General features: G+C 44.6%; 1 protein-coding gene and 1 long non-coding RNA gene across 2 annotated transcripts; one reads left to right on the top strand and one right to left on the bottom strand.

Annotated features, from left to right (window-relative positions):
* Nucleotides 1-673: 673 nt before the first annotated feature.
* Nucleotides 674-4,441, bottom strand: LOC307209753. The gene is made up of 4 exons (XR_013835747.1): nucleotides 4,279-4,441; nucleotides 1,854-2,209; nucleotides 1,071-1,199; nucleotides 674-938 (listed from the first exon to the last, which is right to left on the bottom strand). It is a non-coding gene; the product is annotated as an uncharacterized lncRNA (long non-coding RNA).
* Nucleotides 4,442-14,338: 9,897 nt separating this feature from the next.
* On the top strand, nucleotides 14,339-19,901 carry RPS14 (ribosomal protein S14). The gene is made up of 5 exons (XM_079968343.1): nucleotides 14,339-14,494; nucleotides 17,082-17,232; nucleotides 17,888-18,049; nucleotides 19,101-19,177; nucleotides 19,793-19,901. Exons 2-5 carry the CDS (start codon nucleotides 17,084-17,086, stop codon nucleotides 19,858-19,860), a joined length of 456 nt encoding a protein of 151 aa, XP_079824469.1. The 5' UTR covers nucleotides 14,339-14,494; nucleotides 17,082-17,083; the 3' UTR covers nucleotides 19,861-19,901.
* Nucleotides 19,902-23,575: the final 3,674 nt, after the last annotated feature.

Here is a 23,575-nt window from a genome sequence, read left to right as displayed (position 1 = left end):
AGGTTTGTGAGGATCCTGGGCACCCTGCTTTCAGTGCCCTGCCTGACTTACTGGGGCACCATGGATGGTGAGCTGCATTCATTGCAGAACTGAATGGTGGCTTCACTGAGTAAGCCGCATTTCTCTTGCCCCCTGTGTGGCAACATTTGTGCAAATGGGAAAATAATAAACAAGACTGGTTGACTCCATGCTGAGTGGCACTGGGCAGAGAGGTGCACAGGACAGCTGCACTGAGCAAGCAAGTGAACTATCTTTCTGTTCCCTTCCTGGAGCTCTCAATACTTCATTGTCAAGACAATCAAAATACGGCGCGGTCTGTTCAGCAACCCAGCGATGACCAGGGATTTTAATGAGACTCGGAAATTCCACCGGCAGAGTTTTCCACATGTGGTTGTAAAAGCTGCACCTGTTTATTTTCCATCCTCTGAAATACAAGAAAAGGGCCACACAAGAAAGGTGTCGGTTCTACTTTTCAATTCAGCTTTGGAGGACGTAACGAAGGATGTTTATTGCTCACATTGTGCCTTCAGAGCTTCATGTTCTTTCTTGATCTTTGAGATGAAAAGGCCAGCCCTTCGTCATCTGTTTGTGTGCCACTGCAAGGCTACCAGAGTCTGTGGGGGGAGAAGAATTCCCAGCGCTTTCGCATTCCCAATGGCACTCAGTGCAAGGACTGCGGGAAGCCCTTGTCATCCCATTTGAGAAACATCAGTCAGGATACACGTTCTCCCTTTCCAGCGTTGTCCCAGCTCCGCCCTCCGCCCCCCTAAGTCTGTGTTTCATTAGCTAACATTTTGTGGTTGCCTCACTACACACTCAAGTGGGAATATCCAGCGCTGGAGAGAAAAAGAGTTGCTGTGATATTTGGTGTACCACATCTGATAGGGATGAAGCAGTAGACTGTCTGATCTCTGGAATGTGGCCTCTGGCACCGTTCTCTGGAATAATTCCCCATTAGCAAATGGGAAAAGGAACCATTTAAATCAAAACATCCATCCCCCAACAAAAGAGAGAGGGAGAGATACCAGAGGAAAGTGAAAATACAAAATTGGTTACAAACTTATACTCACCAGGCAGAAATTCCTATTATTTGGAACTTAAGGCAGTTTTAGTACCCTTGTGTGTTTTCTGAGAGTCCATATTGTTCCAAAATATATTCGTGTTCCTGCGTCCATTACACCCCCGGATACTTACATTGTCTACAAAAAACATGGCAATTTTGTCAAGAACAAAGGTCGTTTGCAAGGTCAGCTACAATAGTTCCAAGAAATATGCATTTTAGAATACTTGAACCCTTGTGAGAGTTTTTCAGAGTGGGACTTGCACAGAAATTATCGTGCCAAGAAAGGGGGATAAAATATGACTAATAACTAGTCTCAGAGCTAAAGTTCACAATGTCCAGTGGCGAAAATGTTCCCACTGATTAATTATTCTTGTGGGGAAAGGAATTTGCTAAGTATTCGGCCTGGCATTTGCAAACACCCATCCGCCCACACAGTAACAACATGACTTGTTAAAGGGGTTCTGATTAAGCCCATTTGTCCATTTGCATCTTTCACTTAAGGGCTTGTCGGCTTGGCCAGCATCTGCCAAGCTAGGAGAAGAGATAAACAGATCAATCTCAAAACAAATTATGCAACTTCATGAACTTATCTTGGTGGGAACTGGTAGACCACACAAGTAGAATGGATCAACAGTGAACCAAATAATTGCTTGATTATTTTTTTTTAAGGCATGCTAACAACTTAAAGCAGATTTATAGCCACGTCACTGCAAAGAAGGACTAAAGAGAGCAGAAGTATTTTGGCCGAATATTCTAGAATTATCCAATGCACTGAGGTAGCTGCAATTACCAAAGGATGCAGCAGCAATCCTATATGCAGTCCGGATGAGCAGTAATGGGAGGCTGTAGCCACAGAACAGTTGAAGGGAGATAGCTAAGGAGATAAAGTTGAAATATTCTCCACTGTCACTAGTTGAAAAGTAGATGTGGCTTTGGAGTTTATGGCTTACTTCCTGGCGAGAGATCCTGAGAAAATAAATTATCTTTCCTAACTAGCGCCAGGGCCTTTAATGCCAAGCATTAATGTTTCTGCCAATTGTTAATTGCCTTGACAAGTTCTCTGGAAGTGGTCTGAGAATGCCCCTCTCTGCTGTTGATAACATGGCGTACTGCTGGTGCACGCACAGCCTCGCTTTTTTTTCTGATCTGGGAGAAGAAGCGGAGAGACATTATTCTTCCTGTCAAGATACAAGGAGAAAACAGTATCTAAAAGATAATTCTGGATTCCTTCCTGTCGCACTGGGAGCTTCAGACTGATCAGCAGACTCAGCACTGGGGTAGCTTGACTGGGCTTCCAGAGGAGGCTGCCATTCACTGGTTGAAGCTTCTGAAACTGCTGTGGTGGGAGCTCTGAAGAGCAAGAGGAAGAGGAGGAGGAGCAGCCTTTGGCTGTCTCGCCATTCTCTGCCTGGCCTGCCCTGCAGTTTACCTGGCCAGCTAGGCCTGGCCCAATAGCAGCACACTCTAGCTATCCTTGGGTGCCCACATAACAGATTGCCCCCCCCCCAAAGAAAATGCATCACATACCCAAGCAGAGGGCAAAAGGAGGGCACAGATTTGTATACAAATTGCCTAAGCTCATTTATACATAGAGAGGCAAATGTAGACGTAATTACTATAATTTAAATAGAAACACAGTCCATCTCAGCACAGTGGGGAAGGGTGTGGCCAGGTGACCTGTTAGCCTGTTGTCCGGGTGCTGATGGGCAACTTCAAGGTCTCTCCTCAAATATTTTTCAAACAAAGGACAAGGCCTAAGGCGTCCTGATATTCCTCTATTCATAGCTAGCAGCTTCTGCTGCTATTGCTTTATTGCTCTTTGGGCCCACAGGGTGCCTCAAGGTTTTGGTCTAGAAATATTGGGAGCCACCTCTCACTTAAGACGGAATCAGTGGTCTGGTAGTGACGGAGGATATACTGCTGCTGCGAACTCCTCCCTACTCCTATTACACAAGGGCAAACAGAAAGCGGAGTGATGGCCACACGAGGTGATTAAGCAGCGGTACAATACCTAGGAAAGCAACTCTAGAAAGAGAAATGGCTGGAGGATGAGCATGAGCCTCTAGTCTTCCATTCGCCAACAGCCTATTGTTTGTTTGCATTTATCTCACATTTTCCCTCCAAGGAGGTCAAAGAAGTATACCTCTGAGGTAGCTGAAGCTGAGGGAGAATTACTGGTCCAATGTCACTCAGTGAACTGCACCATGCCCAGGCGGAGATTTGAACCTGGGTCTCTCCAATATAACTCCAAGACACTAACCACTACTCCACACTGGCTCCTTGGGTTTTGTGAACTCATCCATGGAAGCCAAAACATAAGAGGGAGAGGGGAGGAAAAACAGGAGGCAGGGGCCTCCCAACAGTGCCTTACACGGGAGATTGCTGGTGATCAGAGTTGTGCTTTCTAGGTGCTCATCTAGCAGCCTGGGCTATTTTGCTTTGATAAAGCGAAATAAAAATGTGCCATTTCCTCACCTCTCACATCTGTTTCCAAAAACGCTTTAGATTGGCCATATCCTCTCGGATGCTAATTCCATTTATAGTCTGCCCGGCCCAGCCTTCCATGCACATATGGTTCCTTTTTTTCTGTAGCACTTCTGGGACGAAATTCTATCCCACTCCATTCACCTTTCCTGCACAGGCTGGCTGAGATGGGCCACCCACGTCGAGGATCCAGGCATAGCTGGGGGGATTCTCACACACATGAAGCAGCATCCGAACTCCCGCCAACCCCCTAGTGGCGCTTATCGCCAGCTGGAAGATTGCGAATGAGCTTGCAATTAATCAAGTTCATGTGGGAAGGAAATGCACTGGGTTTGGGGGCGGGGGTTATCCCATCGCTCACAGGGGTGTTAAGGGGTTGAAGTGAGCAGGCTGACACCAAGCAGTTTGTGAATCCCTTCTGGGGCAAGATAAGGGATAACGAAGTCTGGCACATTCAGGTCTTGAGGGTTTTTTGTATGGCCTTATTGGCCACCTCATGAGAAGAGAAGACTTCCTGGAAAAGACCCTGATGTTGGGAAAGATTGAGGGCACAAGGAGAAGGGGGCGACAGAGGACGAGATGGTTGGATAGTGTTCTCAAAGCTACCAGCATGAGTCTGACCAAACTGCGGGAGGCAGTGGAAGACAGGAGTGCCTCGTGCTCTGGTCCATGAGGTCACGAAGAGTCGGACACGACTAAACGACAACAACAATTGGGAAATAGTTACAAACCTCCCTTTATCAACAGTGATCTGGATACTGTGACGATGGGGCTGTTGGCCTAAGTAGGCCGGGCCTACTTGACTTAGGTAAATATTGAGCCTTATGCAGCGACCAGGTTTAAGTCGCTGCAGGCCCTGGAACCAGACATGGAAACTTGCCCTAGAACAGGCATAGGCAAACTTGGCCCTCCAGATGTTTTGGGACTACATCTCCCATCAGGACCAGTGGTCAGGGGTGATAGGAATTGTAGTCTCAAAACATCTGGAGGGGCGAGTTTGCCTATGCCTGCCCTAGAATAAGGTTCTTCTTCTTTTTTACAAATTTACTAAGAAAATGTAGTTATGTGCCCATTAGACTCTAGCTAATGGGCCTGAAACCCTGGAGAGCTGCTGCCAGTCAGTGTGGACAATACTGAACTATGGAGATCAGGCAGGCACCTTCACTTTTGGGTGCCTGCTAAAAACATTCCTGTTTAGACAATTCTTCCCAGATGCCTAGAAAGCTGATGCTGAGTTTTAATTGGTTTTAGTCTATTGCTTTCACTTTCTGTATGCTTTAAAATATTATTGAAAACTTTTCTTGTGATAATCTGACTGTTCTGTTTTGTAAAGTGTTTTGAGGTTTTTCCCCCCCTACAATCAAGCGGAGTAATGAATAAATGAAAAATAAAAACATAATGGGCTTGTGGTCTGACTTGGTATAAAACAGCTTCCTATGGTCTTTAAAAGGGGAGGGCTGGGGGGCTGAGGAATCCTGCAACGGACACAGAAACAAGATGGTCAGAGAAAAGCCTTGCACACAGAGGAGCAGAAACAGAAAGTGAATACAGTTCCCCCTTGCAAAATTCATTTCAGAGACGGCAGATAGTAAGAGCTACTGCCAGGAGAAGGGAACATTTGCTTGAATGGGAGAAGAGAACTGCGGGGAAATAGCAAAGCTGTGTTATTTTCTGAGGCTTGACTAGGCGTTTTCAGGCACCTTTTATCCTGGCATCTATAATGGTGAGGGGCCTATTCAGGGCCGTCTTAAGCATATCCGGCGCCGTGGTTCAAAGCTCCCTCCGGCGCACACCCCCCCTTTCCCAGTTGTCCACCTTTTTAGGAGGATGGCACTGCCAGCGGGGCTGGAGGAGGCAGGCAGTGGCTGGAGGGCGGCTCCTCCGGTGGGGAAGAGGCAGAGGCTGGACGCGGCGCCTCCTGGCTCAGCTGGACGCTTTGTGCCGCAGTGGCCACTGCAGATGGAGGCTCCGGGAGTGGCGCTGCTTCGGCACGGCATGGCGGAGGCAGGCGAGCTGATGTCAGGAGGCGCCGCGTCCAGCCTCCGCCTCTTCCCTGGTGCCCTCCAGAACTTGGCACCCTGGCGCCCCGCACCACTAGCCTCTATGGGTAAGACGCCCCTGGGCCTATTTATTCTGTAAGGAAAAAGCAGTGCTAGTATTCTCTTTACATTCCAGCGCTGGAATGAGAGCCAGCGTGGTGCAGTGGTTGGTCAGAGTTTTCGACTAGGACCAGTCACTGCCTCTCGGCCTACCCTACCTCACAGGGTTGTTGTGGGGATTAAATGAGGAAGAGGAGAACCATGTTTGCCACCTTGAGCTCCTTGAGATATGCATGCAATAAATGAACAATAAGATTCCCTGCAGAACAGGATCATAACCACTCAGATTTTTATAGCTGTAGTACGTTTGCACACTGAAGGACCGTCTACAAGCCAGACACTGAAAGTACATTTTACACACCCACCCAAGGAATCCTGGGGACTGTAGTGTAACCTCACAGAGCAATAATTCCCAGGATCTTTAACAAACTATAGTTCCCATGATTATTTGTGGAGGAGAATGTGCTTTAAAAGTATGGTTGGTGGGTGGGTGGGTGGCCACGGGCTCATAGCTGTTATTGAGTTGGTGCCTGTAATTATATATAGTACCTTCCCACTACTAGTACCACAAGGAAATGAAAGAGGACAGGAAAGGAACAGGAAAACCAACAGTGGATCCTCTAATAAATGCCCGGCTAATATACTGTAATTATTTAGGTTACTTTTAAATGCAGAGGCACAGATAGAAATTTGGAGAGAGCTCTACACAGAATGGGGTCTACCATACCAAAGGCCAGCTTGCTGATTAGCAGGACTAGCCACATATATTTTTCTGTCTGAGGTGATGGGCACAATGGCCTCTCCCCACTCCATGAGCAAAAGCCTACAGAAATAGCAAGATAGGGACAAACTGGCTAGTATATTGTGTCAGCCCTAAAATGTGTCAATATTTATTTTTAATCTCTCACTTCCATAGCACCTTTTGGTTAATTCATTGCTTTAATGGTCCTTTCTTCCTTTATTATCCTTATCTCAGCCATCAGATGTTCTGCTGTTATTCTCATGTTACTAGTGGAGAAATGAAATTGAATGGGAGAAACTTGCCTAAGGCCTTCTCATTAGATTGCAAAGTTGATCTGGGGTTTGAAACCAGTGTCCTAGGTCAAGCTCCAGTCTAACACCTTAACAGACCAGTCTCTATAAAGGTTTTTTAACACAGGATGTGAAGCTCACTGTACGAGCCACATTCTTCCCTTTGCCCTACACACTTTCATTTTTGTATCTGAGTCCTGTGCTGGCAGTGTGAGTGGCTGTGTGCTCCTCTCCAACTGGACTGAACAATACTGTTTGGCAGTAAGTAGGGGAACCATTAGGCTGATCGCCGAAGAATTGATGCTTTTGAATTATGGTGCTGGAGGAGACTCTTGAGAGTCCCATGGACTGCAAGAAGATCAAACCTATCCATTCTTAAGGAAATCAGCCCTGAGTGGTCACTGGAAGGACAGATCCTGAAGCTGAGGCTCCAATACTTTGGCCACCTCATGAGAAGAGAAGGCTCCCTGGAAAAGACCCTGATGTTGGGAAAGATGGAGGGCACAAGGAGAAGGGGACGGCAGAGGACGAGATGGTTGGACAGTGTTCTCGAAGCTACCAGCATGAGTTCGACCAATCTACGGGAGGCAGTGGAAGAAAGGAGTGCCTGGCGTGCTCTGGTCCATGGGGTCACGAAGAGTCGGACACGACTAAACAACTAAACAACAACAACAAAGGGGAACCATTTACTTTCAGTTTATTCCAGGGATTTTTAAATAATCCTTGGGTAGACTGTTCATAGCTCAGCAACAGAGCACACTTGGGGGGGGGGAAGCCCCATATTAAATTCCCAGCATTTCCAGTTAAACTTCCTCTGAGACTTTAAAATATCCCATGAGCTTATATGACAGAGCTTTTTTCTTTAATTCATCTCAATGGACATTTACCAGCAAGGCAAGAGGTACACTTAGGGATAAACCTAGCTCACACTAATGGCTATATTCTAATAGCTGGGATGTGAAACATGAACTACAGTTCAAAACAAACCCATTACAAGAATACTAAATGGAAAACAATCACTGTACATAGCTGAGAGAACTACCCACATCCCTTACTGAATCCATGAGATATATAAGGTCACATTTGCTAACAAATTCCAGATCTGTAGCTTCTCATTGCAATTGCTCCCTTTTTGTTGTTTGCTTCATAGGAACTTTGAGATGTTTGTTTGTGTGGTCATCTTGCTTTCATCCAACAATATCTCAAGTACCCTCTAGCGGGAGAAAAGAGAACAGCACCATCCACCTTTTAGTTTCAGGTTTTTATTTAATCTCATAACCTGACAAAAGCCAATATGGTCACAGCCATCTTCATTGATGCCTTCGGGGGAACTGGAGTTCCTTATAAGAACATATGATTTTTTTCCCTCCCAAACTCTTAAATTGTCAAGTAGCTCCATAAAGTTCTGAGCTCCCTCAGATCCCAGCAAAGTCAGCCTTTGTTAGGGCCTTCAAGTATTGCCTTTCTGTCCACCTCCAAAGCCATTGGATGAATTTGAATTCCAGAACTTTCTCAAGCACTGAATCTGACTACGTCCATTCTTCCTCTAACCAAGGACATCTCAGGCCAGGAAATAGTCCTTAAGCTCTGAGGCTCACATTTAACAAATGGAAGCTCTGTTGAGTTAGATGCAAAAAAAATTCCCTACGGTCACCTGCTTAAGGAAGAAATAAAATGGCAATCCCAGTTCTGTCATTCTCTCCGCAAAGTCTATGCCATTCACAGCAATAGCCTTATGTCCCTACAGAGAGTGATGTGGATTAAAATTGCCACCAATTAGATCTTTTAAGAGAAAATGTTTCAGGGAATTATTACGTACATTAAAATCCCCACATACAGTTTCATTATTCTTTAAGACCCCTTTATACTCCACTGTAGATAAATTTTCACAAGAAGGCCATTGCTGTGTTATGGAGTCGTCTCGCAGGGACTTCATTTTATATTAATTGCATTACATTCCTATTCTGTCTTTAATAGAAATGTCTTCTAACGCAAAGAGCCATGCACCACTGGGAAAGGTTAGAAGCAAATACTATTGCTTAGACGACTTTTAAGTGTGAAAAGACCAGCATGTAGGTTGTTGGGGTTTTTTGTTTTTGTTTTGTTAGCACGTTATTTAAATGTGCAACTCTTTCAGCACCCAGCTGACATGAACCGCTACAAAGCTGCCAGCTTTGAGGCATGCAGTGAAGTTCTCATATGCCGGACAGGCCAGCCCCCCCGCCCCCCATTCCACCTCCAGCATGTCAGTTTTGTCCCGTGGCTCCCTTGCTGGTTGGCCCAATGCTCCAAGTGGTTGATCCACTTATTTTGAAGCGCACCTAAAACTATCCCGCTTCTTTGAAACAGACTTTAAATCCATCTCGGGGTGCTACACAGAGGATTCCACAGATATCGCAAAATGTCACCTGATCAAGAACCTGGACCAAGCCAAGGGCCCTTCTAGCTACGCATCCTGTTTCTCACGGTAGGAAGCCACATGCTGATGCAAATCCCACATGCAAGGCAGGGGCAAAATAGCCTTCTCCTGCCGCCGTTGTTCCCCTGCATGCTGCCTGTGATCCGGAAGGTAACACCTCTGACATGCTGAGCACTCTGATCTTCATGAGGTTCAACTATGTGTTTTGGTTCCCCACGCCCATTAACCAACACAGCTTCCTCTGCTTTTTGTGTACCCCCTAGGTTCTGTGAGCAGGCGACTAAGTATGCAAAACTACCAGGGAGCAAGTCTGAGTGAACACAACTACAATTATTATAAAGCAAGAGTGGCTGACCTTTTTGGGCCTGATCTGTAGTCAACCCTCTGGGGGTTGCATGCCAGAGAACATGCACAGGACCCATTTCCTAAATTAATCCATGCAGATCATCTAAGAAGGATTCTCACCCCCTCTCCACTCATACATTGATCTGATGACAGCCCCAACAGGTAACAGGGCTCCACCCATGCCAGAGCTTTGTGTATACTTTTATTTACTTTCCCTTTTTTGCTGCTGCCACCCAAATCAGTAGAGTCTTTAGGAGCCAGAGCAAAATTATGGTACTTTTTGGATAGTGGTGGTGACATGAGCCACGCCTACTGTTGGGTAAACATGAATAGGACAGGCTGCAAGGAGGCCAGTTACAACACTCCCAATATCAGAACCAGCCCTGAAACTCCCACCACAATCCCAAAGTGTGAAAGGTGAGGTATCTGCAGCAATCCTTTGCAACAGAAGAGCAGGATCTGGAATTAAGCTTACACAAAGAAGAAATTACTTAAAGTAAATTATTTAAATAATGAATGCAATTCAGCTAGGAAGGAATGTGTGGCTACTCTTTACAAGAAGATTCAGCCCTGCATGTATGCTATGTGCTTTTGTTCCCAGCAGTGTTTTTGGTTTGTTTTAATTCCCTGACTCTGGGTTTCTTCTCAGCCCCCCGATCCCCAAATGAAATGGCAGTCAGGCTGCTGAAAGTAGAGCTACTTCATCATCATCAGAGAAGGAGGGAATGGACGAGTGCCCATTCATGATTACCAATCAATGATTTCTTACAGCAACATGGCCTCCCACTCCCCTGTGTAAATCCTTCCAGGACCATCAAGCTGTGACAACCACAATGCGAAGGAAACGTCAGGCTCCAGAGTGATATTTGAAAGGTCCCTTTGAAATATTTGGCAAATCTCTCTCTCTCTCTCTCTCTCTCTCAATCGATGCAAACGGATGGAGATTCGTTCCAGATGAATGAGAGGTGGCAGAGCCCATCCTGTTGCAAAAATCATCCGGCAAGCCTCCTTGAAAGATAAATGAGATGTAAAATGTTGCCTGAGTTCCTTTACAGGAAAAGGGTAATAAAGAGATTGGAACTCGTTGCAGATTTCTGCTGCAGCACATTTACTTCTTGGCCAGGAGTCCTGCTTGTTCTGCTTCTTCCACTTGAGGGATTTCAAAACACCTTCAGATTCCATGAGCTGCCTCATCTATGACAGATATGATTTTGAGGGGCGGTAGTGATGGATGGATTGCCTTGCTTGCCATCACGGTGCTACTGAAGTGCTTAATAAATCTTTCACTGACTTCAGTGGAATCATGATTCCATGCCTATACTTTCAGCCGGGTATATTTAGGATGCTGGCTGGAGATGTTTTATGCACATGAGTGGTGGTAGGCTGGGGGTGGGGCAAAGGCAACATAACTAAACGTGTGTTGTACAAAGCACAAGGGTGGAGAGCCTGTGGCCATCCAGATTTTGTTGCACCACAACTCCCATCATCCCTGACCACTGACCATGCTTGCAGTCCAACATAGGGAGAGACTCACGTTCCCCATCCATGTTGTAGCCTGAACAATGGGGACAGAATTATAATTCAATGTAACTGAAGCTTTTTAGAAGCCAGATTCTTTGAGAATATTAGTTTAGTAAGATCAAAAGAAAGTGCATATGTGCAAGTGTGCATGCACGTAGAACAAAAAATGATCTGCATTTATGTACACACACACAAAAACCACTTTTGCAATCCTGTTGTATGTCCCAAGTGGGAGGTTTAGGGAGACATGAAGCCGTTGGCTCTCTTCTTGTCTGTGTTTAAGAAATTATTTAAAATATACTTATTTTATCATGTGTTTCTCTCTTGATGATGTTCCATTTGATTCTTCCCCCCCCCCCCAATTTTAGGCTAATTGCTATATAACTGTGGGTTGTGTTTTTTTAACTGCAACTTTTGAAGATTTCTTTTAGCCTCCCCCAGCAAGTGAGACATTTTCTTTCTCCAATTTTGTTCCCTTTTGTTGAGCCTGCAGGCAGGACCTGTGTAATATTACGTATGCCCAGCGCCCAGACTAGCAGTCCTCAGTTCCCCACCCCACCACCAGCAGACCACTTGGAAAATTGCTGGGGGTCTCAGAGGAAATCCCCCGCCCTACAGATCAAAGCACATACGTAACTCATATTTTAATAACCACAGCCTTGTGTTTCATTCAGGCACAGTCAGCACTTTCCACCTGACAATGATGGAAACAAGCCACGTGAGCTCATAACCAGTAATGCTATGAGCAGGGTTGCAAGCAGAGGAGGTGGGGTTAACCATAAACCTGCTTAAAATTCTGCTTAGTTATTAATTATTTTTCATCAGCAACTACAAATTAGCATTTATATCATGTATTTTGTACAGAAGCAAGCACTGCTTCACTGACACAGCTAACTCTATCCTATGAATCCTATACAAGTACACAGCTGACAAACTATGACCGATCGAAACAACACATGAAAGTTAGCTGTATTGTATGCAATGGAAACCATGTACACAGGATAGCTGACAAAATGCATCAAAAATGAAAGCCATACATGCGTAAACAACAAAATGCAATCATTCAAAACTAGTGCAGTTTTGGGCAATACTATTTTTTAACCATGTTTTGCTTCTGCAATGAATACAAATAAAAATTAAACATTTTTCTGTTTGTCTGCCTGTTTCTCAGCATCTGCACAATTGTCAAACCAGTGATATTATGAAAATCACAGGGTTGTATCCAACTCATTTCTACTCAGGGTAGTCCTCTTAAAATTAAAATAGCTAAATTAAGTCATATGCATTAATTTCAATAGGTCTGAGAAGCGCTTAGTTGGATACAGCCCACACGCTTTAGGTTAGGTCATTCCTTTCACTCAGCTATGGGGAACTTTGGTCCTCCAGATGTTGCTGAACTACAAATTTCATAGCCAGTGGTATGCGCAGCAACATCTGGAGGGCCAAAGGTTCTGCTGTAACTGGTAATTTTCTGGAGGTAAATTAATAGACTGTGTCAGCACCATATTAGGAAAACCACAGGCTCTTCTTTGGGAGCAATCCTAACACTTCCACCCACCCAGCATGGTGGGGCTTTACAGAGCAGCAGGGTCACTGTCACCTTCATACCTCTGCTGAGCATCCCAGGTGAAGGGTGCACGCAGAGGCTGGGCCCAGCTCACTCAACACTACCACATGATGGCAGCATGGTCAACTCACATTCCAAAAGATCCAGAGAACATTCAGCCCCACCTCTGGAAAGCCCCATTTCTTGGTAGGCAGACAAGGGAGATCTGCACCAGAGAGACACCGCCCCGCCACCAGCAGCCCAACATAAAAGGGATATGGATTGCTCTGTCAGTATAATCTACCACTAGCGCAAATGGCAGGGGTCAGCAAACTTTTTCAGCAGGGGGCCGGTCCACTGTCCCTCAGACCTTGGGGGGGGGGCGTATGTGGGGGGGAAATGAACGGATTCCTGTGCCCCACAAATAACCCAGAGATGCATTTTAAATAAAAGCACACATTCTACTCATGTAAAAACACCAGGCAGGCCCCCAAATAACCCAGAGATGCATTATAAATAAAAGGACACATTCTACTCATGTAAAAACAAGCTGATTCCCGAACCATCCGCAGGCCAGATTGAGAAGGCATTTGGGCCAGATTGGGCCCCTGGGCCTTAGTTTGCCTACCCATGGCAAATGGTCTCAATCTCAGAAAAGGAAATTAGTCGCAGGGCCAGGTACAGATATCCTCAATGGTTCTACAGTAGTACCTCAGGTTAAGTACTTAATTTGTTCTGGAGGTCCCATTCTTAACCTGAAACTGTTCTTAACCTGAAGCACCACTTTAGCTAATGGGGCCTCCTGCTGTTACTGCACCGCTGGAGCACAATTTCTGTTCTCATCCTGAAGCAAAGTTCTTAACCTGAGGCACTATTTTTGGGTTAGCGGAGTCTGTAACCTGAAGCGTATGTAACCCGAGGTACCACTGTACAGCTTTTTGGCACACAACCCAAAACAAGTTCAACAACTTCACTCACTTTTTGAAATATGTAATATGGCAACCCTACCTTCTGACCTCCATCATATAAGCACTTTTGCAAATAATAAATGTTGATAACAGCTGTGGGGAAGAAAAGCTCTGATCTCTGAATAGAGGCAGGTTTCCCACCTTCTGGGAACACTTTGGTTATTGCAGAAATGGGACCCCCAGTTGTAGCCATTTCGATTGTAATTGCCGCAACCATTTTTCTAAATAATGCTGTATATGCAATTAAGCATTGCATTCGGACCCTAAGCACCCCTCGGCAGAAGCACTTCATCCGATGGGCAGAGAAACTCAGGACTGGGTTTCGGCACAGACAAAACACTTGCTGAGCCAGCACATTTCGGCACTGGGAAAAGGGGGCCAGCCATATCCGAGCGTCAAAAGCAAGGAACCAAGGGAGAGCAAGCGCGGTCCTCTCCTCGCGGAGAAAGGCCGGCTACCCAACAGGGACCTGAGCTGCGCTCGAGCACAGCGAGGAATCAATGAACGATCTGCGTCTGCCCTTTTCAAATATGCTGAGGTTTATATAAAGGCGCCAGTTCCCGCTTTCCTTCCCCGCTGCCTCCATCTTCGCCACGGACACTCGCAAAAGGCGAGGACAACGCACCCCCGCTTTATGTGTGCGGCTGGGGTGGAACGCGCTGACGTCAGAGCCGCCGCCCGACATCTTGAGGAAAGGACTTTATCTAGGCTCCGCCATCTTTAGTGAGGGTTTCCATCACTACCCCCCTCGCCATTTTGGAATAGGTCATTCCGACTCCTGCCTTATTTTTCCTCCCCCCCCCTTTTTTTTCTCTATCTTCCATCACTTCCCCAATCGATCAAATTCCATGTGTGTGTGTGTGTATCTGCATTTAAAGATTAAGCCGGATTGTCTTTCGAGGAAGTGATCCGCCTTTGTCAGCCGTACCGCTTCCGGGTGAAGCGCGGTGACCTCTGACCCCCGCGACGCCCGCCTCTTCCTTTCCGGTGTTGGTTGCTGCCTGCGGAGACGTGCGAGTAAGTGTCGAGAGAGGGGGGTAACTTCCATCCACCCCCATCCTCGGGGACCCGGCTTTCCCCGAATTTGTCTGCGGCCTGCCTGGCCTCTCCTCCGCCGGCTGCACGGGGAGGGCGGCGGAGGGGAGGGCCTGGTGCCCCCGGTGTCCGCAGGGGTAGGCAGCACCGCAGTGGGAAGGAGTGCGGCTGGGCAAAGCGGGGATGGAGCCTCGTAGCGCAGCCCGCCTTTTGTTTCAGTTGCGCGCCTCTTGCTTTATTAAGAGGCGAAGCAGTAGCTTGAGTCGCTTTCCGTGATGTAGGCCTTTGTGGTTCTCATTAAGGCCAAGGTGGACGAGGCTTAGCGGTTCCCCCAGGACCGCCGCTTGGGCCTGTGGCTGAGTCTGCTCTCCGGTAGGCAGGCTGGCTCCCTTCCTTTTGAGATGGTTTGACGTGGGAAAAGCTTCTTTACTTAGTAGCTGCAGGTTGTTTCAACTCACAAATTCCCTCATCCCTAGGAAGTGAACTTTCTGGGTCTGATTGCGGCCTTGTGAGATCAGAGATGGTCTGGCATCATGTTTGTGTTTTCAGGCCGTCCTGTTACATTGATAGAAAAAAGATCCACACATCACGAAGTCGTCTGCATCTGCAAGGTTACATACTGTACACGGCCTAGCTCTGCAGGATTGCAGCCCTTAATAGCCCTATTTTTAAAGTTTCCACCTCAAAGGCTGCAATCCTAAAGCCCGCTTACCTAGCAGTAGTTTGCCTTCAATTCCGTAGGTCTGACTTCTGGGAATCAGTTGTGCTTTAGAGAGCGAAGTGTGCTTGGTTCTTTTCACCTGGAATGCCACACACACATACTGTTATGTGTGTGCATGCTCTTTTTGGATTGTTCAGTATTCGGAGATTATTTGCTTAAACCGATCGTAACCACAGTGTACTTCTTAATTATAGAATGATTTTTTGTGTTCTAGATGGGGGGGGGGGCAGGTTGAGCTTTGTACATAGGAGAGACAGCTAACCCTTCTTTTCTAACCATGAGAATAGTAAATCATAGTAATGGCATAGATTAATATATTCTCTGTGGCCATGAGAATTCTCAGCCAGACATGAAAAAGTTTTCAGGATTATTTCTGCAGTCACTTGGGCTAGGAACATGGTTTATTTTGTTTTTTAAGTATGCTAAAGCTGCTTCCATATTCCAGTGATAGCCAATGTGCTGCCATCTAGACACTTTGTGCTCCACCTCCTAATGCCCCGTATCATGCAAGCTGAGGTTGATGGGAGTTGTAGTACAAAGCATCTGGAGGTTACCATGTTGACTAGCCATGCTGTATTCTTGTCTCTGCAAAATCGCTGCCATCTAGGTTTCCATACATTCTGCCTATAATCCCCTTTATTTGAATGTTGAATGTAGTGACTGGAGGGTTTCTCTGCTGTAAGATACATATCTGTTTTTTACATACCCTTTTGTTTAAAAGTACTTAAGTGCTGAGGGTCCATTTGCCCCTTCTCCATCTTCTTGATGGATTGTCTGTGGAATATATATTGCTAAATATTACAGATAAGAGCAGTGGGGATCTTGCCACATGTATGATGTTGGGAAATGTATCATGCTATAGGCCTAAGCATGCCTGATTAAGGAGTGCAGGATTTTTTCCTATAGGGATGTGATTGTGGTAATGTGTGCTGTTTGATTAGCATTATTATTCCTGTGCAAGTTATTCAGGGAGGTTGTTAATTTTTGTAACCTGCTAGCTAGTATACTTAGTGTGGAAGCAACACATTTCACTTAAATGCACACTCCTACAGAAGGGATGTTCATTTAATAGGCCTGAAATAATTTTAAAAAGAAAGTGGAGACCATTATGTTAAGTCATTTGGCTTCTATGCCCTGTTTTATGAAGAGAATTATTAAAATATGTTGAAGAAAAGTCAGTGCAAATTAGCACAAGTTTTGGTTCCAAGAACTCCCAATTTTGGTTGTTGTTGGTCTCACGATGCTGTTCCTGCTAGTTAATATATTGCATATATCTTAATCAAGACTGTGAACTTAGTAAACTATGGTGCTATTGATGTCCTTTATCTTCCCCTCGGATTTATATATATGTGAGAGAGAAGTACCTGATGCAGTGATTTCCTTGTTTTCTGAGGCAAGGAAAAGCTGGGTTGCTGCAAGGGTGAGTGGATGTTGCTGGGAGTGAGGTGCAGTTAGAAGCTGGAACTTCAGACACAGGTGCTTCTGTTGCCACCTTTGCCAAGGTGCTTTGGACTAAGATTCCCTTCTGCCCCATACAGCACAACCATGCTGGCTGGGGCTGCTGGGTGTTGTAGGGCACTAGGTTGGTGAAGGCTGCTGTACTGCCTGACTGAGCTGGAAGTTGGCATCACTACAGAAAGGATTTTCTGTTCACAGAGCTGCAAAAAGGGCTGTAAACTAGCCCCACGTAGCTGCTTATTAAAATAGCTTGCAACTTGGGTCTGAACTACTTACTTTCCTTGCCTTGGAATTTTAATTTAATAAAGGTTTATAAGTAGATCCCTTCAAAGAGTCAGTACTTTAAGCCTTCCATATCCTCCATAATTTGTTGTTGTTTTCTTATAACAGAAATGGCACCTCGTAAGGGCAAGGAAAAGAAGGAAGAACAAGTTATCAGTCTGGGACCACAGGTGGCTGAAGGAGAGAATGTGTTTGGAGTCTGCCACATCTTCGCTTCCTTCAATGACACTTTTGTCCATGTAACTGACCTGTCTGGCAAGTGAGTAGGCACCTGTTCGTGACTGCTTTCTTTAACATGTTTGTTTTTAAAATGAAAGACGTATTTTTTTTTGGGGGGGGGGGATGTTGGTCTATGACGTTTGGTAAACTTTTACACCTCAATTCTCCTAAATGCATCTACTGGACATATAGTGCTGGACATCACAGGCAGACCCTTGATCAAATGCAGAAATCAAGAGACACACTCACATTGGTACAGAAAGGTTCTCTTAGTTTAAAATCCTGTAAGTCAGGACTCAGGAAACAATGTGGGCCTCCAGGTGTTTCTGAACTACAAATACCATTGGCTATGCTGCCTGGCTGGGGCTTGTGGGAGTTAGAATCCAACACAATGGAGGGCCACCAGTTCCCCATGACCTGCTATAAGCTGTTCAGGCATACTGGAGTAAGTGGGGACATAAGGGAAAGCTAAATTTTGTGCGACTGGTTCTGTGTCTTGTCTGCTAGGATATAGGACTTGTGGGCAGCAGTAGATGCGGTAAGGTTTGGAAGTTGTTGCTTCCATATTTTAAAAACAATTTGGCAAAGAAGCCAAGAATACAATTTATCTGCTTACCCTGTAACTTCATATCTTCTGTGAAAGTGAGACTACACTTGGGGTTCCTCAAATAATCTCTCTGTGCCTTCTTTCTCAGGGAAACAATCTGCCGAGTAACTGGTGGCATGAAAGTGAAGGCTGACAGGGACGAGTCTTCTCCTTATGCTGCTATGCTGGCTGCCCAGGATGTAGCTCAGAGATGCAAGGAGCTGGGAATCACTGCCCTTCACATCAAGTTGCGGGCTACAGGTGGAAATAGGTATGTCTGTCATTCTCTCCCACACAGAGTTTATAAAATGTAATTAATCAGATACTAATTAGTATCTAAGGCATTCAGCATTCACCTCTTAACAGTCTACATTATGCAGGAATACCATATGAGAACGTTACCGTATATATAATTTTGTAGCATTCTGTAGACCGGGGGGGTGGGGGGGAGCAGAGAGGATACCCTCTTGACACTGAATGCATATATTGGTTGGCTTGATATCTTTGTGGATATTTTGTTGTTTTTCTCTTACCTAAATAAGCTTTGCATTTAGATGGACTAAGTTGCAGTTTGGACTACCATGATCTTATAAAAAGTATTGTCCACATTATTTGTCAGTGAGATCAGGTTGCAGCTAATATAGCCTTGGGGTGTTCTGGTTTTTTCTTTTTGAAATATGACAACCCTAATATAGCCACTTCTTTTGAATGCTTCTATGTATTTCCCTTAATAGAACAGAGATATTCTATGCTCATTAGACATAGGCCTTGCAGTCAGAAGCAAAAAAGAGGGAAGCCTTCTCAGTTCTGCATAGGGTAGAAAAGGCATGCAGCAGAGATATCTTGAGAATCCACATGGATTATGGCAAGGATAATTCCCAAGGGGTAGCAGGCACCCAAGACAAAAAAAAGAACATAATTTCATGAATCACAGAAACTGATTGGCATTCCCAGTAGATTAAATGTCTGAATTGAAGGGGGGGGGACCCTGCTGGTTAATATAAAATGCCTCAATTACACTCTTTCCTTCAACTTCCAGCATAAAGGTGAGCCTATGAAGTTAGCTGAAAATGACATAGCTTTTATAAAAATACAGTAAGAGCCCTATTTGCCACTAGACCAAAAACTTGAAGTTGAACTGCCATCTTATCTCCCTGCTTGTCCCACATTGGTTTTTGTCACCAGTTTATTCCCTCCATATGAATTATTATAGAACCATCCAGTATATATATAAACAAATGCAGTGGAGACCGACTGGACATCAGAGATTATTAGTAAATGCTTATCTGCTTCATGTAGTTCTTCATTTTTTTCCTTTGCAGAACAAAGACTCCTGGGCCTGGAGCCCAGTCAGCCCTCAGAGCTCTGGCTCGATCTGGCATGAAGATAGGGCGCATTGGTGAGTTGTCAACCGAAGATGCATTTGAAGAATGCATCTCCTTGGAAACCGTCTCTTTTAGAAAACGGCTGTTTCTTAATGTCCCATTCTTACTCAGGTGTTAAACAAACCCTCTTGGTTTCCTGTGATAACGCTTTTCAAGATTGTGGGGTACATGCTAAAGGTGCTGAGTTTAAGATATGAAGTACAGAAATATTGCAGATTAGACAAGGAGATGTCCCAACATCAGTTGTGACCTTTAGTTAGAAAGAATTGAAACTGGTGCTAAGCTGCATTTTGGTAACTACCATGGTATTATGAAATGTTTTCCCCTGGTAGTTGTGTCGTCCCTTCTTAATTAAGTAAAGTGGAAGTCCTAAAGCCTCTGCAGACTTGTCTGAACTTGGACTTTCACATCCTAAAATACAGTTGCTGTAAATTGGTAGTACAGCTTCTCAGGCTGACTTACGATCCTGCAGTAAATTGGGTTCTTAGATTTTGACCACCAGCCTTCTGCATTGGAAAATTGTTTCATTTACCATATGAAAAGTGACTTAGAGGGTTTTGTGGGGGGGGGGGGGACCTGTGTATGCAAGAAAGTCTTCTGAATGTTGAAATCCTTATTTCTCTCCACAGAGGATGTCACCCCTATCCCTTCAGACAGCACTCGCAGAAAGGGTGGTCGCCGTGGTCGCCGTCTGTAAACAGTAGCTGTTATCTTTCATCATTAAAGCTTTCCAATAAACCTCTGCTCTCATTTGTTCTTTTCTTATACAACTCTAGTCACCGCTGGTGTCCTTAGAAGTACATCCTTGAGTTGGACCTTTTCTCACCAATTACTTACATGAAAAGCAGTCTCTTTTGGGGAGTTTTTCTGTGCATTAACAGCTTTCATGGGATTTCTGTTGTATCACTTCTCCACTGAGTTATTTTTCTATGAAGCTACTCAATACTACTTAGCAAAAATAAAAAATCTTGCTACAGTCTAAGGACAATTTTGAAGGTGGTGGATAAAAGTAGAGACAAAGCATCTCAATTCCATATATATATTGAACTTTTAAAAAAACACACACAACCCTGGACAGCCACTTCCCCCAAAGCACTGTTTGGTTTTAGATGCAATAGGCTAGCAATGTGTTCTTTTGATTTTGTATAACAGAATTCTGGACTCATCTTAACTTGCCACATACACCTTTCAGGGATCCATTTAGAAAAACATTTAAATCTGTATGAAAGGAATAATTTGATTCTTCCCCATCTGCCTTTTTAGATGCACCTTAGCTTTTCATTATTTCAGAATTTTGTATTCACTAGTGCATTGTCACATGCATATTGTCAATACAGATTTACCATGGTAGAGCTGTGGGTCTGAATTGAGAATTTTCATTTACATTGCATTATTGCTGCACAGAAATCCCAAGCTTGTTTTCTCAGAAGTAACTCGTTGCTTTCAATGACATTTACTCCCATGTAAGTGGATAGCATTGCAGTATTAGTCTTTTTGTCAAGAACTAGGGAGAAGCAATTGTGTGAGAAGTGTTTACCTGTGCAAATTCTCCACAGGGTTGGTTTAAATAGTGCTGGAATGAGCACCAGCAAAAATAAGGACTTTGTCATAGCTCACATTCTTATTAACACTGCACTTATTTATATCCTGTCTCTTTTAATTTTGCTAAAAATTCACAAGGCAGCTTCCACTAAAACAGGCACAAAACTCTTCAGAAACTAATTGCATTAATATAAACAGGCATGAAACGAGAAAGCAGCAGGGTTTTGTTTTTTAAAAAATAAATCATGGTACTAAAATTAAACTTAATTAAAATCCCAGGCAAATAAGTTTTAACTTTACATCGAAAATTAGGATTGGTGCTCCACAGGCCAGGAGCCACTGTAGAATAGGGCATATCTCAGGCTACTACCCCTTGGTGTCTGAAGATGGAGCCTTTCAGAGCAAGAACTTAGAAAATAATATTTAAAAATTGTTGCAGCGTTACTTAGGGAAGTTTTAAACGTTTGATGCTTTAGCGTGTTTTTAATCTGTTGGGAGCTGCCCAGAGTGGCTGGGAAAACCCAGCCAGATGGACGGGGTATAAATAATAAATTATTACATTATTATTTCAGTCAGGCCATGCCTGGTTCAATAGTCTCTCTAGATCCATCATGCCAAATGAATGCTGGACCTTTTCTGGATACCAACTATGTCCAAGTTGTAGCAACAATATTATTGATAACCAAATGGCCTGTAAAAGCAGAAAGGAGCTATTGCCATTTTGGACTGTACCTCTGCCTTGGGTTATTTCCCTTTTTCATATTATGGGCTGTACAGTTCTGAGTGTTTTAAGCGTTTTCTTCAAAACAGGTTTTGGTTCCGCAGCATGGTTTTGGTGGCAGGCTAGTTTCTTCCTGACTCGGGAGAAACAATACATAAAATGTCACAGGACCTTGCATGTAGCTGAGGTCTACTTGTGTATTTAGGCTCTGTATTTAGGCTGATGAGAATATGCAAGGGGCAAAAGCGTATTCTCAGAGCAAGCCCAAAACATTTTACTGCCTGAGGCAGTACAGCAAATGGCACCGCTTTCTCTCCAAATTGAGCTGCTGCCCTGTACCTAAGGGGAGTCAAGTTATTTTGACACTTGAAGCAATGCTTATCTCCTTGGTATTAATAATGCAATAATAAATAAATGGCTCCACCGTTTTGTGGGACATCACTGAGAGAAAAAAAGGCTAAGGAGTAAACCAGGCTTCCTCAACCTCAGCCCTCCAGAGGTTTTTGGCCTACAATTCCCATGATGCCTAGCTAGCAGGACCAGTGGTTGGGGATGATGGGAATTGTAGTCTCAAAACATGGAGGGCCAAGGTTGAGGAAGCCTGGAGTAAACCCTACATAAGTATGGAGTGGAGCCCCTAAGGTGGTTGGATGGCACATTGTACGCCACCACCTGACAACTGCAGCCAAGCTGGTGTCAGATGTATTGCTCCGCTATCAGCGAGGTCAAGAGAGTGGTCTTCTGGGCAGCCCACAACCTCACACACACTGCCCAGGCTTGCAGCCCAGACAGGTCACTTGGGTGCTGCTAATGCAGCAGTTTGACTTTGCCCCCGAAGCACACAACATTGTCTCTTGAGACAGACAGATGCCAACAAAACAAGCTTTTTCATGAAACCCAAAATCCTCATTCTGCCTACCAGCCCTTATTCATCTGGTCCCTGGATTAATGACTGCTAACTCATTCTTTGAAATGTCTTCCATTTTCATGATCTCCTTTTGGGCATCATTTCGTGGAAAAGGAACTTGGAAATAAAGACTTTCTTCCTCATTTTCTTTTGTGGTTTTATGTGGAAACCTAAGAAATAGAAAAGGGGAAATGATAACCAGTATTCTAGCCAATCAGAAATTGGCTACTTCCTGATGTTTAGAGTTGCTAGGTAGAAAAGGCTTCACAAAAGGCTCAAACTGTACTTCTGCCTTTGTTATGAGAGAGCAGTAGCTTGTTTAGCAGTTGTGTTCCAATGCTTCCTAAGCAAATAGGTCATTTTTAAAAAGAGGTGAGGTACTAAAATTTCCACCAGAAGTAGCTAGATAAGAGAAATAAAAAGAATGTATATTTTTGTACACATTCAGCACAGGATTGTTACAGGGCAGAACTCCTATTTCCTTTTGATCTTGAAGGATTCATGTGCTCGAATCCTGCTTGCTGGTTTCCCACAGGCATCTCATTGGCCACTGTGAGAACAGGATGCTGGACTAGATGGGCCGTCGGCTTCATCCAGCAGGCTCTTATGTTCTTATTGTCCACACAAGCTGGCAGTGGCTCTCTGGGGCTTCAGACAATGGTTTCTCCAATTTCCTACTTGGGGACCAAACCAGGGAAAGCAAGCATTCAATCAATCAATCAATCAATCCCCCATGACAGTGGTGATGCCACTTCACTTCAGAATACAGGCGTGTGTGCCATTGTGGGGTGTGTTCACACCACAATGTTTGCACATCTAGTTTCATAAGCTGGGGGGGTGGAGGGGGCAGGAGATGAATACCAAAGGTATTGTAGGTGGAAGGTTGACTCGCCCTCTCCCACTCTTCCTACTCACCCAATTTCATTAAAACTACATGTAACACTGCTCTACAAATATTCTTGTCAAGAGTGCCTGTGACCTAATATCACTGTTACGGATGAGAGAGTTGCACATCACAGGATGCAAGAAGAAGCCACGCAACAAGTAGTGTGTTATTTTAGAGATGAAAGTATTTGGGGATTTGTTTACAAAATCAGTTCTGTACCAAGAGAAGCTCAAATGTCTGAGCTACATCTGTTGTACAAATCAAGCATATCTTTGCTTATTTTGCATTATTTGGCTTTTGCTGGTCATGTGATGATGCAAGCTGATACGCAGGCACTGAAGTTTTACCCTTCAGTA

This window comes from Podarcis cretensis (genome assembly GCF_951804945.1).
Source record: "Podarcis cretensis genome assembly, chromosome: 2".
In the NCBI taxonomy this organism is placed as follows: domain Eukaryota; kingdom Metazoa; phylum Chordata; class Lepidosauria; order Squamata; family Lacertidae; genus Podarcis; species Podarcis cretensis.
The sequence above is the reverse complement of the archived record's forward strand: the minus strand, read 5'-3'. Positions and strand labels throughout refer to the sequence as shown.